We start from the raw sequence: 17,433 nt of genomic DNA, 5'->3' as shown, positions 1-17,433 counted from the left end.
CTCAATGCAACCGTAATTTTCCATGAAAGTCTAAAAATCTCAAACTTTTTACGTACTTAAGCTAGTTTTGAGTGAAATTGAACCCATGGGAGATAGTTTAGAGGTGTACCTGTTGATTTTCAACCATTGGTTCTTCACTTTGTTGATTTATTTCTTCAATTGGTTGAGATTCATCATCACTTTGTGTTAAACCCTCTCTACCATCTAACAAAATTCATCTTCTTAATTTAATTATTATCTAATTAAATTAAAATTAACTACATAAGGGTTGTTTGGTCATTACAAAATTATTTGAGATAAGGGGTTTTTGATATTACTTGTGGGTGACCCATTTTTATCCTATTAAGTGACGCCCCTCTAATGAAATGTGACCCCCAATAATAGCCTTCAAATTTTATCCCACTCAAATCGAGATCTCTGTTTACTGTAAACTTCAGGTGATTCAATCAGAGATTTCTCTTCACTCATAAACTTCAAGTTTGATTTCTACAGAAACAAGGTTCCAAAATCAAATTCAGATCTCTCTTTACTGTAAACTTCAGGTGAGATCTCTATTCACTCATAACTTCAGGTGATTTGTATGTACCCATGATAAGTACTCCATCTGAAAAATCAATAAGATAAAGTTCATCAAATCTCCACCTGAATTTCAGATCTGAAAAATATCAAATCAAATTCTGAAAGCAGGAGTACTGTAAAGCAGGAAAATCAATCTAAGTTTCAGAATAAACAGAACTTCTAAGGTAAATCTCTAAATCTCTACCTCATTTTCTAATCAACTTATGTTGTGAAGCATAGTAGCAGATGTAGAACACTACACATGTAGGAGCAATCACTTAATTTTAACTGCATATCTGAAAACTGTAATGAAGTGATAAAATCTTCTAGCAATTCATTGTAACTGGCTTTCATTGGATAGAGGATTCAACCTATTTTACTGTCCACATCATGATTACATGTCTTCACTTCATTCCATGCAACGGGAGCTACAGCTTAGTAAGAGTCACAAAATGTACACAAGAAACTGAATCTTACTGTCTTTTTCTTTGCTGCCACTAGGGCCTTTACACCTCTTTTGGGAGCCTGCACATATACTAAGCTAACCGGTGCATCTTAGTTATCATTTGGTCTTCAACTGTAAGCAGGTTGAAAATACTTCGGGAGACAATCCTAAAAGTTTAGATCAACTACATTATCGTTTGATCTTCAATTGTAAGCAGCTTCAAAAAACTAATGAACTCTAACTGAACTAATTAGCAATAATTTTTGAATTAATTAAGGTGATGGTGATAATCGAGGAGCTGGAGGAGATTGAATTCATTACGAACAACGAAGAACTGGAGGAGGAGTACATGATGAATGACGAAGAGATGGAGGAGATGGAGTTCAGTATAAACAATGAAGAGATGGAGGAGATGGAGTTCAATATGAACAATGAAGAGATGGAGGTGATGGAGTTCAGTATGAACAATGAAGAGATGGAGGAGACGGATTCAAACCCTTGTTTCCCAGAAACAACCACAGAAACTCTTGAAGAAACGACACATGCTGGAGAATCAGGTGTTCCCACCAGAAACAAAAAAAATCTCACAAATGAACAACGTCTAAGTATTTTCCATTTCTTATTGAAAGAGAGTAACAAGGGAAGAGTGCAAAAAGGCTCGGTTCCAAAGGCAGCGCAACTATTTTCAGTATCAGAGTCTACAGTAAAACGTATATGGAAACGAGGAAAAGATTGTAAAGCAAAGGATTTACCTTTTGACGTGTCTTCACGAAAACCAACCAGAGTTGGTCCTAAACCCAGGAAGGTTGATTTAAGCAAGATTATGGAAATCCCATTGCGACAACGTACTAGCATAAGGTCCATTGTCGAAGCTCTGAATATGCCCAAGTCAACTGTACATAGACACATCAAGAAAGGAGCGATTAAAAAACACACAAACGCAATAAAACCAGCCTTCACTGTGGACACCAAGAAAACACGGTTAGAATTCTGTTTGGGAATGCTTGAGCTTAACCCTTACAAGGATAATATAATGGTCAAGGCCATGTATGATGTTATACATATAGATGAGAAGTGGTTTTTCATGACAAAAGCAACAGAGAATTACTACCTTCATCCGGAAGAAACCGAACCATATCGTACATGTCAAAGTAAAAGATACATTAAAAAGGTGATGTTTTTGGCAGCAGTAGCTCGTCCTAGGTTCGATGAGTTTGGAAATGAAGTTTTTAACGGAAAAATAGGTATATTTCCTTTTGTAATAAAGGAGGCAGCAAAGCGAACGAGCAAAAATCGTCCGGCTGGAACACTCGAAGATAAACCAATTGAATCAGCGAACAAAGACGTTACAAGAGCTTGTTTGAGGCGCCCACTACTGTTGGCGAACTTTTATCGGCTGTGGATAAAGCATTTAATGAATTATCGGCACAAGCTCTGAATGACGTATTCCTCTCGTTGCAACTATGCATGGTAGAGGTTCTAAAGCTTCATGGAGGAAACAATTATAAATTGCAGCATATAGGGAAAAAGAAACTTGCACGCATTGGTGAACTTCCTACTCAAATCGAAGTGGATAAGAATCTGGTAAAGGAAGCAACTCATTACCTCTCATGTTTAAGACATTTCTGCAAGGGTGAGAAAACTGCTGGCGAAATACATGGGAATGACATCATTATGTAGTTTCTGCAACAAGCCTTCCAGCTGCTAGCATAGTTTCTCCAGCAAGAAAACCTCGAATGGTTTTATCTACAGAGACAAACAGTCACAATAAGCTGTTCATTTTCTCAGCCATGAAAAGTACACTGTGTTGGAGTAGAATGGGAACATGACATAGTATATCAAGCTTACCACAAGATGTGAAGTATCTATGCCATCAGCTTCTAGTTCTTCTACTATACCTCTCCCTTAGTAACACACTAATCACAATAAAAATCTGTGGTACGATCAATGTCATTGTAAACAAAGTGAATTTAAAAGAATACTCCTAAAATCCATTCTGGGTTGGGCGACATACCTTAACAACATCTAGAGAAGTCTGAATGACGTAATTAGCATAAGGGTCTTGCAGAAGTTGTTCAAATTGGGAAGGAGATGACAGTAACTCAAGGATAATCTTTGTGCGGTACTCTTCAGTGAAATTTTGGAGACATTTTTGAACAACATTGCTGCTAAATTTCTGCAGCGAAAGGTGTGCATAGTTCCTCTCAAATTGAGAATGCAATATAGCACTTGCAAATGGCAGCTTAAGTTCCAAAATGAATTGGATCACGTAATTTCTGTAAAACCGAAGGAAACAAAGAGCTTGTATCAGTAACCAAGGCTGATGAGGTATAAAAATTATAGGCCATTCACGCAAATTTCAGCAACCAATTTTTTTCGGCATCCACCTGTAACGTAAGTGATACACTTTTGCAAGACACAGCATCCATGTCGATCAACTGCAATTTGAGTGAAAAATCTTGCAGCAGCATCGAATATAAACTGAAAAAAGAAAAGGATTTCAGACTGAGAAAGACATTCTACATAATCATGTCAACTTTGAATAAGAAAGGCAAAGATAGTTCTTTTTAGAAACAAATGTGCATAAATCCATTGAATAGCTAATGAACGAAAGGACATTTGCTGAAAAAACAAGATAAAGCTACAGCTCAGTGGAATTACTGGAGGATGGCAGAAATTTTTATGCTAGTTTAGAACTACAAAATGCACATTTGTTTAAAAGAACAGAACATAAGGGAGTGACATGATCATACAAGATTTAACTTGGACAACTGCAGAATGAAGATATCCAAACGGATGGAAGTCTACAGAATTGCAGATCTATCTGTATCCTATTAGTGTGTGAACAACTGCCGCTCCAAAAGAAAACATCGTAGCAGAATAGTTTCAGAATTCAAAGTGGCAGAAGTGAGAATATACACGGTACTGAAGCAATTACTCACACCAAAAGTAGCATTCACATGTTGCGTTTTCCCCAACCTAGTATCAATCTTAAACATTTCGTTAGCAGCTCCACTGCTTCCCGATGCTATTCAACTACTAGTAGTTAACTTGTACTGATCAGCTGCACATCAAAACCAAATCATATCAAAGAAATTCCAAGAATGCATCAATTACTCTCAAATAAAGAAAAGCAAACAAGATTTACACAATTACAAATGTACACACCTATAGGAGTAGTTTTGAAGTATAATCACGAAACTCAATACATATATTCACTGCCCTCTCTTTAGTCATTCATAAACCTATGGCTCGAGCAAAGTTCCCTGCAAGTAATATTGTTCAGAAAATTCATTATAAAACAACAAGTCAACAACAACAACAATGCTTCATAAGTTTACGTACTTACGAAATCATATGAGAAACCTCAATTACATGTTGTCCATCAAATTAATCATATCATATTCATCACATGGATCTAAACATAAGTACAGCCTTAAGCTTTCCCTCCCTGTCTCTCTCTCTCAGACATGCATACACAAAACAGTCAATCAATGGCAACAACAAGGAAAGCTGATAAAACACATTACCTAAGGGTTTGATTCATCCATTGAGATGGGTCAGTTAATTATAACCTGAAAAGAACAAATTACACAAATTAGAACATATCCTAAATTTGACAAATTCATAAAATCCTACCCTATCCCCCTTGAATACCAATTCAATAATCAAATCCCTATCCCCATTTAATACCAATTCAATAAAATTTGATCTAAACCCTATATCAGATTCAGCTTCAAACTTTGAAAGATTTATTCATAAAATCAAAAACCCACACAGAATATGTTAAGTTTATACCAAAAATGTAATCTTTTTATCAGATTCAAATAAAACTGAAGATAGAAAAATTGACAACGGAGAAGATGAAGATGATGAAGATGAGAAGATGAAGATGATAAAGGTGATGGTGGTCATCGTGGTAAAAGAAGAGATTCCGTTTGATGGTGATGGTGGTGGTGGTGGTGGCGGAGATACGACCGAAGAAATGGAGAGTGAGAATGAGAGTGAAACTGAGGAAAAATGAAGGGAGAAATGGAGAGAGTGAGACCCGGGGAAAAATGCGTTAAATTCAGGGAGAAGGATACTTTTGGAAATTCACCCATTCATGTGGAATAGATCACTTAATGGCGGGACAAAATTAAAAACCAAATAGGTCACTTAATGGTGGGATGGAGGGAGTATGAAGATAAGGAAAGCTAATAATATATAGATTGGTGGTTGTACACTGCACTCACATACAAAGGGTGTCTTTGATCCTTCACTCTTGTGCACCAAGATATTACCATGAATCCAGGTGGCAATTCTTCCAAACTGTATCTTTTATCTTGATGTCCCACTGGCAATGGATGGTTTCGGGGTTGCTAGTTGTTTTTTTGTCCTCTGCAGGCAGCTGATCTCTTCTTCAAATGCAAAGACAACACTGGTAACTGAAAAAAGATCAGTTTAGAGCTATGTTGTGTTAAGGCTAGGCACGCCGAAGGTGCCCAGAAAAATTTTAAAAAATATTTTGCTCATACCTTTGGCGCCTTAGGTGTTTGTTGGTCTAGGCGCTCATTGCACGACTCGTGCGCCTAGGGAACCTTTCACAACATAGGTTTAGAGTCCTCATCCTCTTGCTGCGACAACCAAAACAAAATATTAGTACTGCATCTTAGCTCATTGATATTACTTATGCTATTGTAGCCAGTGAATTACCATCGGTTCAAGTTTCGTAGGATTTAAAGCATCCTTGTAAAATTCATGTTTAAGAGCATACAGTGCCAATATTTCTTAAAGGACATGTCTCAATGGCAGTCTCTGTAAAATTTAGATCTAAACAACCAATATAAATTGTATACGTACACGCAAAGAATGAAGTAAATGCCGAAATTATCAAACAGAAGGTTTAACCAAAAGGAGACTTTGAGCCTACCAAGTAAATGCTACACCGAAAACGTTTTTATTCTCCTTGAACTTAAGAAAATAGTTATTAAAAGTTAATGCAACTTACTCAACTTCGTCTGATACTGGAAGCTCAAGTTTAGATATGTAGTAGATCAGTCTGTATCTTCTCTTACTTGCAAGACCACGAAAATAAACGAACACAATAGAAATACAAAATAAAAAGATGGCATCATCAGAACAATTTCAATACTCAAATTGTAATATCAATCCACCCAGTTGTATCCCAATTTTTGCATATTTAATAGTTGTCGCCAACATCTATCACTTAGAATCACTGTATAGATCAAGCCCACAATTGTCAGTTCTAAAATTTGACACTCCTTCAAGTTAGGCCTTTTTGTAACTTGCACATTTGGCAAGCATTTGTAAAACATAATGGCATTTAATAATACTTTAGCACTTGATCCAAAAACTTCAGTACATATAAAATATACTGAATATTTTACATACATGTAAGATTAATATTGTGACTATTGTCAATCTGATTGCTAAGTTCATTGTATTACGAGAATGTGAGTTTTTGTTGTGGAATCACTATTGAATCTGGTTCCAATAACTTAGGCCCATATACCATTCTATAATAACATGAGTACCAATATAAGAATTCGCAAACATAAGAGACAACAAAACCAAGAATTATGTAAATCGATATCAACCAAATTTGAAGACTACAACAAATCCACCGTCAGCAGCAACCACTGCCACCCCCACGACCAAACCTCCAAATTAATACATACCCACCACCACCCACTATTTCCCCATATATAAGTATCTGTACAGCCTATAAGTCAACATAATTAGTAAGAACCTAACCTTAATGAAACCTCTAACTCACAATACTTAATCCAACGACAACATAATAATTGCAATGAAATGTCACCTTACAGACTGCCAAGTTATAAATAAAATAATGTATATTTTACCTTTTCAGGTATGAAGACATTAAGAGGTTTCTTTAATACCGTAGTTGTGGTCTCTGAAGAACTCATCATTCGGTGGAAAAAGTTGGCTTATCAAAATATGAACTTGTATAATCTTCCATAAAAAAGTTTGATGATAGTACTTTACACAGTAAGAATCATTTATCTGAAAACAACAATACCGTGCATCAAATCAATTTTACTGTCAAGGTTATATCTTTTTTTCATTCTCAATTGTGGATACTACATAATTTGTAACTCCAGTAGTCGACAACCTTGCGAATAACAACCTCAACTTTACCGGAATTACAGTGTCATTATCTTTATGAAGTCTGAATAGTCTTTCTCATTGGAAGTAGAGGAGCTTTAAATTTTCATCTACAAATATGATCTAGAGAATAGGGACAGGAGTAAGATTCATAAGTCATGAAGAGACTCACGAAAAAGAGTATGGGAGAGGCCCATGCTAAATGTTTAAGTTCCATTTCAGTTTGTGTCAAATCAAAATTCAATATTTATATCAGATGTTTTTAAACGTGAATGCAGCTTGACTGGAAAAAGATGCCTGGAGCAAAAGGTGAAGATCTACTCTAGATTCTTACTTGCATCAATTGCCTCATGTACCTTATTTTTGAATAGCTGAGAGCAGGCTATGAAGATATGGAGGTTCTCATTTTATATTTATGGCAAATCGACCTTTACATGTACCTTATTTTCGAATAGATGAAAGCAGGTTATGAAGATCTATAAATAGCTTTGTGGCCTCGGCTTCCCGTATGTTGATCTCATTTTGTAGCTCAGAACTCAGAAAAGTTTATTTAACGTCACACTTCAACCTCTTCACATAAATTAGCCATCTCTATTTTGAACTTCTCGAGCGACTCTTGAAGGGACCTAATCTCCTTGGTCTAATGATGCTCAATGGTGACGCAGAAATTGTTCTCATGCCCAATTGTTCTTAGTTCCCTGATATAAAAAAAAACAAAATGAAGCAACCAAAAAATCGTTAAAAGAATGAATTTGCGGAAGAAGCTAGTTGTTTCCTTGTGAGAAGGTTACAAAGAAGCTATTCGTGCCTATTAAGAACGTTGAGCTTTGGGTATGATCTTCCAACAAAAATATTGCCAAACTTATGTGTCGACATCGAAACAAAATGGAATGACGAAGTGCCTTGAAGAAAAAATAGAAAACATATCAAAGTATTACAAACGTGATAAAGAAGTGATTTAGTCTTCCACTGCATTCTTTGTGCTTGGTAGATTCATTCAAACAGTTGAACAAATTGATTGAACATTTAAGGAACCCATTGAAAAGATGAAGTGTACCCTTTAAGTCTTACCTACCAAAACAGAGCCTAAAATCAATCCTCCATACAGATCGAATTGTGAAAAAAGAACCCATGTTCGCTCAAATATTAGATCAACATCTTTTTTTATAACAAACCTCAGAAATTGATTCGATAAATGATATACAAACATCAAATCAAAACACATTAGTTATATTTGAATGGGAAATATAAACTTACTCCAAGTCCACTGTTTCTTTGGACAACCACTGCAAGAATTGCAATCCACCGATAACATATATATTAGTTCTTGTATCAATCTGTACATTAAATTCCTTCCACAGTCGTACTTGGATCGAACTCAAAGAGTTGCAATCTATCGGCGAAGGCCTTACTCCCATAGTCGAACTTGATTGATTCTCCACAGCCTGCAAAATCCCTATGATATTTTTAGGCTTTGACCAATTAGATATACCAAATATACAGAGAAGAAATCGAGTTAAGAAGCATAAAAAGTTTCCCTGATAAAACCCTAGGATTTCAAGAATAGCTTCTACTTCAGATTCTATAATCTTTAACTCAAATAATATTCCAAAAACAGTCGCGAATTGTTTCCATTGATCACCTCCCGTAGTTCAAATTGGATGGGTTTGATTAGGTTTGCATGAGGTTTCAGAAGAGAGAGTCCGAAAACGGGGTAAGCTGGTGTACGGAGAATTTTGTTTTGTTTGCTTTTCAAGAACAGACATCACAAAAGTCTTTTTAACCTTTTTCACCAATTAGGAAATCGGTAATGTCTGCTCAACGTAATATTTTCCTAGCCGTCCACTGCAAAAACTCCCTCCAAAGCACCACGACCACCGGATGATGGCCCCCCGTTTAACGTCGTCCGTCTGATAGCCCTGGCTAAGTTGTAATAACAGACAATATTATTGTAAGTCCTGTATGCATTCTGTGTATACTGATATCAGTAATAGGAAGATAATTATACTTACTGGTAAATGGGTAATCTTCATCTGATTCAAAGGCACTGTCTCTATCGATTATATTATTGTGATATCTGCATTTTTAGAAAACAGTAATCTCACACCTTCGAAATAAATTAATGGAAGGAAGGAAATTTTGCGAAATTTGACTCACCGGGACAACGCCAAGAATCGTGGACACTTTGGGTTTGTGTTTCCCGTATGCGATTAAGTTGACTCTTTCTACGGTGCATGTGATCAGGTTTCATTCTTTATCTCTTCCGAGCACAACCTTGTAGTTGTAACTTAATATCATTATTGTTGCGCTGTCCTGGTCAAGATCTATGACCAAATTAGACATAAATGTTAAGATCAGGATGGGTAGATTACATAAGTCAAAGATGATACTATTCTCTGAAAAAGATGTGAAGAACAATAGAACATGAATGTAAACATCAGCACACCACCATCGACTGCTCTCTTGCGAGAAGGTTTTGTTGTATTAATGGTAGTCGTATAAACAGTCCGAGAGAGTGAATTCTTTTGAATCAGGATATCCTTCCCTACCTGTCTATTCATTTTTTCAGGAGTACGAATTTTTTGATGTCTCTTAACAGCCAAGGTATCTTTCCTTAAATCGTAAACACAAAAGCAAGGTATCTTTCCTTAAATCATTAACATTAGCTTCAAGAACAAAACTAACCTGATCAGTACTGTCAAGATAACCCATATATACACGTCCAAACCCTCTTACACCAAAAGCACACTCTTCCTTGAATTTATTCGCGGGAACAGCTAGCTCCTCAACAACTTCAAAAACTACTTATATGAGTACCTCAATGTTAGCTTGGATTTTCCATCTATAGCATGCTCAAGAAGCTAGTATTGGAAGTCCTGCAGAAAAACATAAAACCTTTTTGTTTATAGCAAAACGTAAAAGCACAAAACCAATTTAAAGCGCAAACACAAAAGAAATTTTACATAGAGTAAGGCTTACCTCAAAGGACATTCTAGAAAGGCAGAATCATCATGTCGAATCCAAAGAGGGAATTTTAATTAAGTATGCATGAGGTTTCAGAAGAGCGCATTCGAAAAAGGGGCTTTTTCCTTGTTTCCTGAACACAGTCTACTTTCTTCACATCAATCCCCATCTGATTAGCTCAAACTCTTAGTCTAACAGCAACCAGAACTCCACTGGTTCGTACCACCAGCCAAACGCGACCATTGAACCATGGAAAAGCACCAGTTCCTTTGCCTGACTGATTACATAAAAACTTGACCAAAATCCAGTCTTCTGGCTTGTCTTTCAAACTGCACTTGGTCCCTTGTAAACAGCACTTTGAACAGTCGCAGCAACATTTTTTACAGCTGAAAATCAGCTCAAGAACTTGACCCCAACAGACCACTTTTCTCGTCTCCTTGTCTTCTCAGCTGAACCTGATCACAACCTCTGGCAAACAGACTCGACTGGAGCTTGAAGTGGCGAAGAGACTCATTCAGGCCTTTACTCGAATATGTTGTGTGCCATTCTCTTCTTGCTGTAGCCTTTAGACTTCTACAGCTTCCAAACTCACCCAATTTCCTGCAAATTCAATTCACAGTAAACCATCATTTCAACAACACAAAACCCCTTTCATTTATGTCTTGAAACTCAACCTAATTCAGCCATCACCCTGAGTTCCAACTGCCACACCAATTCGAACCAAAAACTATCAGCACAACCATCATTCAGCCCCCGAATATATGGAAGCGACCCAGTGGAACCAAACTGGTAGTGGTTCAGGCTTTCAATTGATGGTCCTGGTTATCTCTTTATGGCTCGATTAGTTGCTCCAAATCGATTTCCCTGGAAAGAACTCGAATACGAAGCAAACCCATATCTCTTTACCAATCCTAACCAAACAGAGAAAGAAATAATAATAATTACCACAAATCAATTGGAAATCAATACGAAAAGTATGAAGAGACAAAGGGGTTAGTCCTCGAGTGATTTGTGGGGAGTTGAGTGTATTTTGAATCTTGGGGATTTTGAAAGAGTTTGAGAGAGTGTGGGGAGTTTGACTGCAGGGAGTTTGGAGAAGTGTAGGGAGTTTGAGAGAGTTTATTAGAGGGAGTGTGGGAGAGTTTCGGGGAGTTTGAGAGAGTTAATTTCTAACTCATTCTCTTTTAAGAAACAACAAATCCTCATTTATAAGTAAAAATAATATTTAATCAAATGAAAAATAAATAAATAAAATGATCATATCACTGTATATCAATAGTATGTTACTGTTGTGCAACGAGATAAAAAAATTTTATATCAATAGTATGTTACTGTTGTGCAACGAGATAAAAAAAAATTCTCCATTTTAACGGTCTCCATACAATTTTTTTTTCTTCTAGTGCTATTTTCTGTTGTGTATCTTTTTAATCTTTACTTATGCATTGCTACTCTTACTAGTTTGAGGTGAAGTTTATGATGGTGCTGAGAGGAGTGCAGCTGCAGAAGGTATGATGTTGTTAAGGAAGTGCAGGACATGGTTATGCAATTGGCTGAGTTCAAAGGACTGAAATAAACAAGTTCTGTTGCTGCAACTGGTGGAATCAAACAAAACAACCAAAACCTTAAAGATGCACCTAAAAAGTTCAAGTTCAGGAATAAAGAAACACTAGTTTTGTACAAATTTTTGGTTTACAAATCCAAGAAATTGGACAAAGTACCCTCTCTTTTTTTTCTTCCGTCTATATGTAGTACCTTGTTTTATAACCATGTATCAGAAATGCATGTACATCCTAGTGGATACAGGAAGACTTATTAGGCTAAGAATCGACGACGGAACCAGGATTTTATGTCCGGGGGGGCAAAAATTTTTTTCTTTCCCATGGATACTGAATTTCATTGATCTCAACTGCGATAAAGAGAGATATGATAAAATATCTGAAATGAGAAAAACGCGCATCACACTATCTTCCGCTTGAAGCACAACACATTGAATCAAATCTTTTTACACAATGATATTAGTCTACCATCTGTTTCAGGCTCTAATAAAAGTAGTGGACACCAATACAAAGACATTACTCAATATAGTATAGATATAGAGAGTCATGGAATAATGTAGATGCAATCCAAAACGAAACTGATTAGGATTTCACTTTTTGTGTCAATATCGTCCTAGTACTTCTAGCTTTCAACTAATCTAATTAGTCCTGAAAAGAGTCTACATTACATGTCTAGAACTTCACATTATGACATACTAGATTAATTGAATGATGTCGACAATATTGTTCCGCTACTTCTAGTTTTTGTGTCAACATTTTTCTAAATGTTTGAAATTCCAAGCGAACTAATAGAATATATTTTCCCTTATTTACAGCTCACAGGATATTCTCATTGATGGACTGTAATCATAACAATATATATTGCCTAACATCCCTCTAAGGAAGTTAAGGCGTGTTTTACCAAAACCGACATGGTATCATCCTAACTACACGATCCTCTTCTTCCTCTTCCATTTTCCTTTCTTCTTCAACAACATCAATCATGGCAGGAGATAAAAAGACACTACACCCGGTGTTTACCATCAACAACATCAAAACCCTCATCCCTATTCTCCTAGATATCAAACAGGATGAATACTCTTCTTGGGTTTTTCTGTTCGAGCTCCATCTTCAGGCTCATCGTCTTCTCTTTCTCATTGATGGATCCACACCACCACCGGATGTCGACGCTCCCACCGTGCTTCAACTTGACGCTCTCTGTCGTCAATGGATGTTCTCCACCATGACCAAGGATTTAATGCTCACCGTCCTCAAATCTGGCGAAACTGCTCAAGAGATTTGGGATCATCTCAAGAAACTTTTTCAAGACAACAAAGGTAACCGCGCTGCGACTCTTGAACGTCAGTTTGTTAACCTTAAGTTTGTTGATTGCACTAGTATTGATGATTACTGTGATAAACTTAAATCCCTATCCGATCGATTACGTGATCTCGATTTTCCTATGAATGATAAACGACTTGTGATTCAACTCGTCAACGGCCTTCTGGAGGAATACAACACGGTGGCCTCCTTTATCCAACAAGCTATGCCTACATTCGATGCCGCTCACTCACAGCTGCGAACCGAAGAGATCCTCCGCTCTCAACAGACCTGTACGTCTTCACCTACAGCGCTTGCATCTACAGCTTCGACCACAGATCGTGGAACTCAGCGCTCACAGCGCTCAGGCTCATCCAAACGCAGTGGCAGTCGATCGTCCTCCTCAACTGCGGCTCCACCACTGCTGCCAACTCCACCACTGCTGCCAACTCCACCACATCCTTACCAGCTGTATCGTGCACCAAATCCGGCTTACAGCAATCACTGGACACCACAGTGGGAAACGCCACCTTGTCCGTATCCCACAACACCTCCGGAAACAGCATGGCAGCAACCTTTCAGTCACAGCTCCTACCGAGGCCGTGGACGCAGTGGACAGTCACGCGGTCGACCTTCCAGCATTGGACGTGGACAAGCATATCTCACTCCATCCACGGAATACCTTCATCCCAGTGACATTTCCGAAGCGTACAGTTCCATGAGTTTACACTCTCATGACGACGCTTTTTATATGGATACCGGTGCCACATCGCATCTCACCGCAGACTCAGGTACTCTAAACACTGTTTTTTATACTAGCAATGTTCGTTCCATCTTAGTTGGCAATGGTAACAGTATTCCAGTCATTGCTTCCGGTACCAAGTTCATAGACATTCCATCTCGCACCCTAAAGCTAAAAGACACTCTTGTTGCTCCTGACATTATCAAAATTTTGGTTTCCGTTCGTAAATTCACCACTGATAATCATGTGTCTGTTGAATTTGACCCATCTGGTTTTTCTGTGAAGGATTTAAGATCGAGGAAGATTCTTCTTCGATGTAATAGTTCCGGGGAGCTCTACCCTATTACTCCTTCTGCCGTGCCACCTTCAACTTCGCTCTTGCCTCATCCAATATCCCTTCTCACGTGCTCCTATGATGTTTGGCACATCCGTCTTGGCCACCCGGGGAAAGCTATCTTAGATAATTTACGTGCAAACTCTTCAATTCTATGTAATAAAAATCAGTTTACTAAACTTTGTCATTCCTGTCAAGTTAGTAAACATATTCGTCTGCCATTTTCTGATTCAAACTCTGTCACTTTTTCCCCATTTGATATAATTCATAGCGACTTATGGACATCTCCATTGCATGTCGAGACTGGTTTCAATTACTATCTTATATTGCTAGATGACTTCACAAATTATCTATCGATCTTTCCTCTCAAATTAAAATCCCAAGTTTATACCAAGTTCTTAGAATTTCGCTCTTTCGTTAAAACACAGTTTGAACGTGAAATCAAATCTTTTCAATGTGACATGGGTCGTGAATTCGACAACTCTTCATTTCACGATTTTGCTCACCAAAATGGATTAGTTTTCCGTTTCTCATGTCCTCATACCTCCTCTCAAAACGGCAAGGCTGAGCGAATGATTCGTCGTGTCAATGACATCACTCGCACGATTATGTCTCATGCCTCGATCCCTCGCACCTATTGGGCCGACTCCCTTCATATGGCCGTCTACCTTCATAACATACTCCCTTCCAAAATTCTCGATTACGCTTCTCCAGTTTCAATTCTTTATCAACGACAACCAACGTACTCTCATATTCGTATTTTTGGTTGTCTTTGCTATCCAAACCTATCCGCCACCACTCCTCATAAGCTTTCTCCTCGTTCTACTAGGTGTGTTTTTCTTGGTTTCCCAACACATCATCGTGGCTATCGTTGTCTCGACTTAGCCACTCACAAGATCATCTTATCTCGACATGTGACGTTTGATGAAAACGTTTTTCCTTTCAAAGAAAAACTTCCCATCGCATCCCACAGTCCAGAGCCTCCTTCCACATCAACTCTCCCTCTTCTTCCCATTCGTCTTCTCTACCCAACAACTCCTCCCCATCGTCGTTCCCCCACAGCAGCTCGACTCCACTCCACTGCACACCCAGATTCCAGACCTGCAGTTTCTGACAACTGCGATCCAGCAGGGTCTGTCCCTACCACGACCCCTGCCTGCCCTGCCCGGGCAGATACACCATCATTCCACACTCCGTCTGTCCCTGACACTTCAGTCACCTATTCTCGACCTGTCACCCGTGCCTCTCGTGGCATATTTCGTCCCACCCATCGTCTGAATCTTAATGTGCAAACACCACAACTTATATCCAATCTGCCAAAATCTCACCTGTCTGCTCTTCGTGATCCCAACTGGACCAAGGCCATGCTAGATGAGTTCATTGCTATGTTAAAAACACACACTTGGGACCTAGTACCACGACCTCTTGGTGCTCATGTTATTCGCTCCATGTGGTTATTTCGTCACAAGTTTAATGCAGATGGTACATTGCAGCGACACAAAGCCCGTCGTGTTGCCAACGGTAAGTCACAACAGGTTGGGGTTGATTGTTTTGAGACTTTTAGTCCGGTTGTTAAGCCAGCCACTATTCGTACCGTTCTCAGCATTGCCACGTCCAGATCCTGTCTGATTCATCAGTTGGATGTCAATAATGCCTTTCTTCATGGGGACTTGTCCGAGACAGTTTATATGTTTCAACCTCCAGGTTTTGTTGACCCTACTCGCCCTGATTATGTTTGTCGTCTTCGTCGATCCCTTTATGGTCTCAAACAGGCGCCTCGGGCGTGGTTTCAGAGGTTTGCAACTTTCATTACAGGTTGTGGTTTTCGGGGTAGTGTTTGTGATCCATCTCTTTTCATTTACCGGTCCGGTCAGGATACTGCATACTTATTATTGTATGTTGATGATATCATACTCACTGCCTCTACTGATGCTCTACTGTCCCGTTTTATTGACCTGATGAAACGGGAATTTTCTATGACTGATCTTGGCCCGTTGCATCATTTTTTGGGTATTACTGCCACTCGTTCTTCCTCAGGGTTGTTTTTATCTCAGTCGCTCTATACAAAGGATATTATTGCTCGTGCATCCATGACGAACTGCAATCCAGTAACAACTCCGGTCGACACAAATTCTAAGCTGAGCGCTACTTCTGGTCCAGCAATTTCGGATCCTACTTTATACAGAAGTCTGGCCGGGGCGCTACAATACCTTACTTTCACTCGACCGGATATCTCTTATGCAGTCCAGCAGGTATGTTTATTTATGCACGATCCTCGAGAGCCTCACATGCAAGCCATCAAGCGCATTATTCGATATCTTCAGGGCACTATTGATCACGGTTTTTCACTATCGGTTTCGAATATTTCTGCCCTAACCGCCTACTCTGATGCTGATTGGGCGGGTTGTCCTAACTCACGACGCTCAACCTCTGGTTACTGCATATTTCTTGGGGACAATCTTGTATCATGGTCCTCAAAACGTCAAGCAACTGTGTCCCGTTCCAGTGCCGAAGCAGAATACAGAGGTGTCGCTAATGCGGTGGATGAAACAACCTGGCTACGGAATCTACTTCTTGAGTTACATATACCATTACGGCGTGCTACTATGGTATATTATGACAATGTGAGTGCTATCTACATGTCTGGTGATCCGGTTCAACATCAACGCACTAAGCATGTAGAGATTGATATCCACTTCGTTCGTGAAAGAGTTCGTATTGGTGACATTCGAGTATTGCACATCCCTTCAGAAAATCAGTATGCTGATATCTTCACGAAGGGTCTTCCACGTCAGTTGTTTCTTAGTTTTCGTTCTAGTCTTAGCGTTTGTTCCTCTCCCGCTCAGACTAAGGGGGTGTAATAGAATATATTTTCCCTTATTTACGGCTCACAGGATATTCTCATTGATGGACTGTAATCATAATAATATATATTTCCTAACATCCCTCTAAGGAAGTTAAGGCGTGTTTTACCAAAACCGACACGAACCAAATTACAAAATGTAGACAAATAGGCTAAGAGATATTTGCCATGGAGAGACCTTATCATTAAGAGGAAAATTTTTAACCACCATATGAGTCAGAAAACCATATGGAGAAACAAAATCAGACACTACAGTTACAACATAAGCAGCTAAACAAGAACTAAATTCAATAGGAATTAACCAAGCATATGGAGGAACCAGACGTTTTAAGGAGCTTTACATTAGAAAGTTTTTTATAAAGTTTGATTCTCGCATAATCCTGGTAATCTCGAGAACGAAGTCTGCCGGTAACTGTGTTGCATAGTTAATGGTCAGCAGATTTAGTGCCAGTGTGCACAAACACCTCAAATTGCATAGTGTATGCAGTCATAATAACAGGAATTGCAATACACAAAGAGAACCAATTGATGCGGCACATC

General features: G+C 38.6%; 1 protein-coding gene and 1 long non-coding RNA gene across 2 annotated transcripts; one reads left to right on the top strand and one right to left on the bottom strand.

Moving 5' to 3' along the window:
- Positions 1-657: 657 nt before the first annotated feature.
- Positions 658-2,367, top strand: LOC113315611. The gene is made up of 3 exons (XM_026563873.1): positions 658-743; positions 1,281-2,206; positions 2,271-2,367. Exons 2-3 carry the CDS (start codon positions 1,284-1,286, stop codon positions 2,365-2,367), a joined length of 1,020 nt encoding a protein of 339 aa, XP_026419658.1. The 5' UTR covers positions 658-743; positions 1,281-1,283.
- A 34-nt stretch (positions 2,368-2,401) lies between these two features.
- Positions 2,402-11,151, bottom strand: LOC113317861. The gene is made up of 16 exons (XR_003344063.1): positions 10,115-11,151; positions 9,821-10,011; positions 9,293-9,459; positions 9,148-9,212; positions 8,920-9,058; positions 8,393-8,580; positions 5,521-7,833; positions 5,239-5,430; positions 4,534-4,578; positions 4,172-4,269; positions 3,946-4,067; positions 3,391-3,484; positions 3,018-3,279; positions 2,852-2,936; positions 2,609-2,749; positions 2,402-2,488 (listed from the first exon to the last, which is right to left on the bottom strand). It is a non-coding gene; the product is annotated as an uncharacterized LOC113317861 (long non-coding RNA).
- Positions 11,152-17,433: the final 6,282 nt, after the last annotated feature.

Source organism: Papaver somniferum, chromosome 10 (genome assembly GCF_003573695.1).
Source record: "Papaver somniferum cultivar HN1 chromosome 10, ASM357369v1, whole genome shotgun sequence".
Lineage (NCBI taxonomy): Eukaryota > Viridiplantae > Streptophyta > Magnoliopsida > Ranunculales > Papaveraceae > Papaver > Papaver somniferum.
This window is presented reverse-complemented; position numbering and strand designations above follow the sequence as displayed.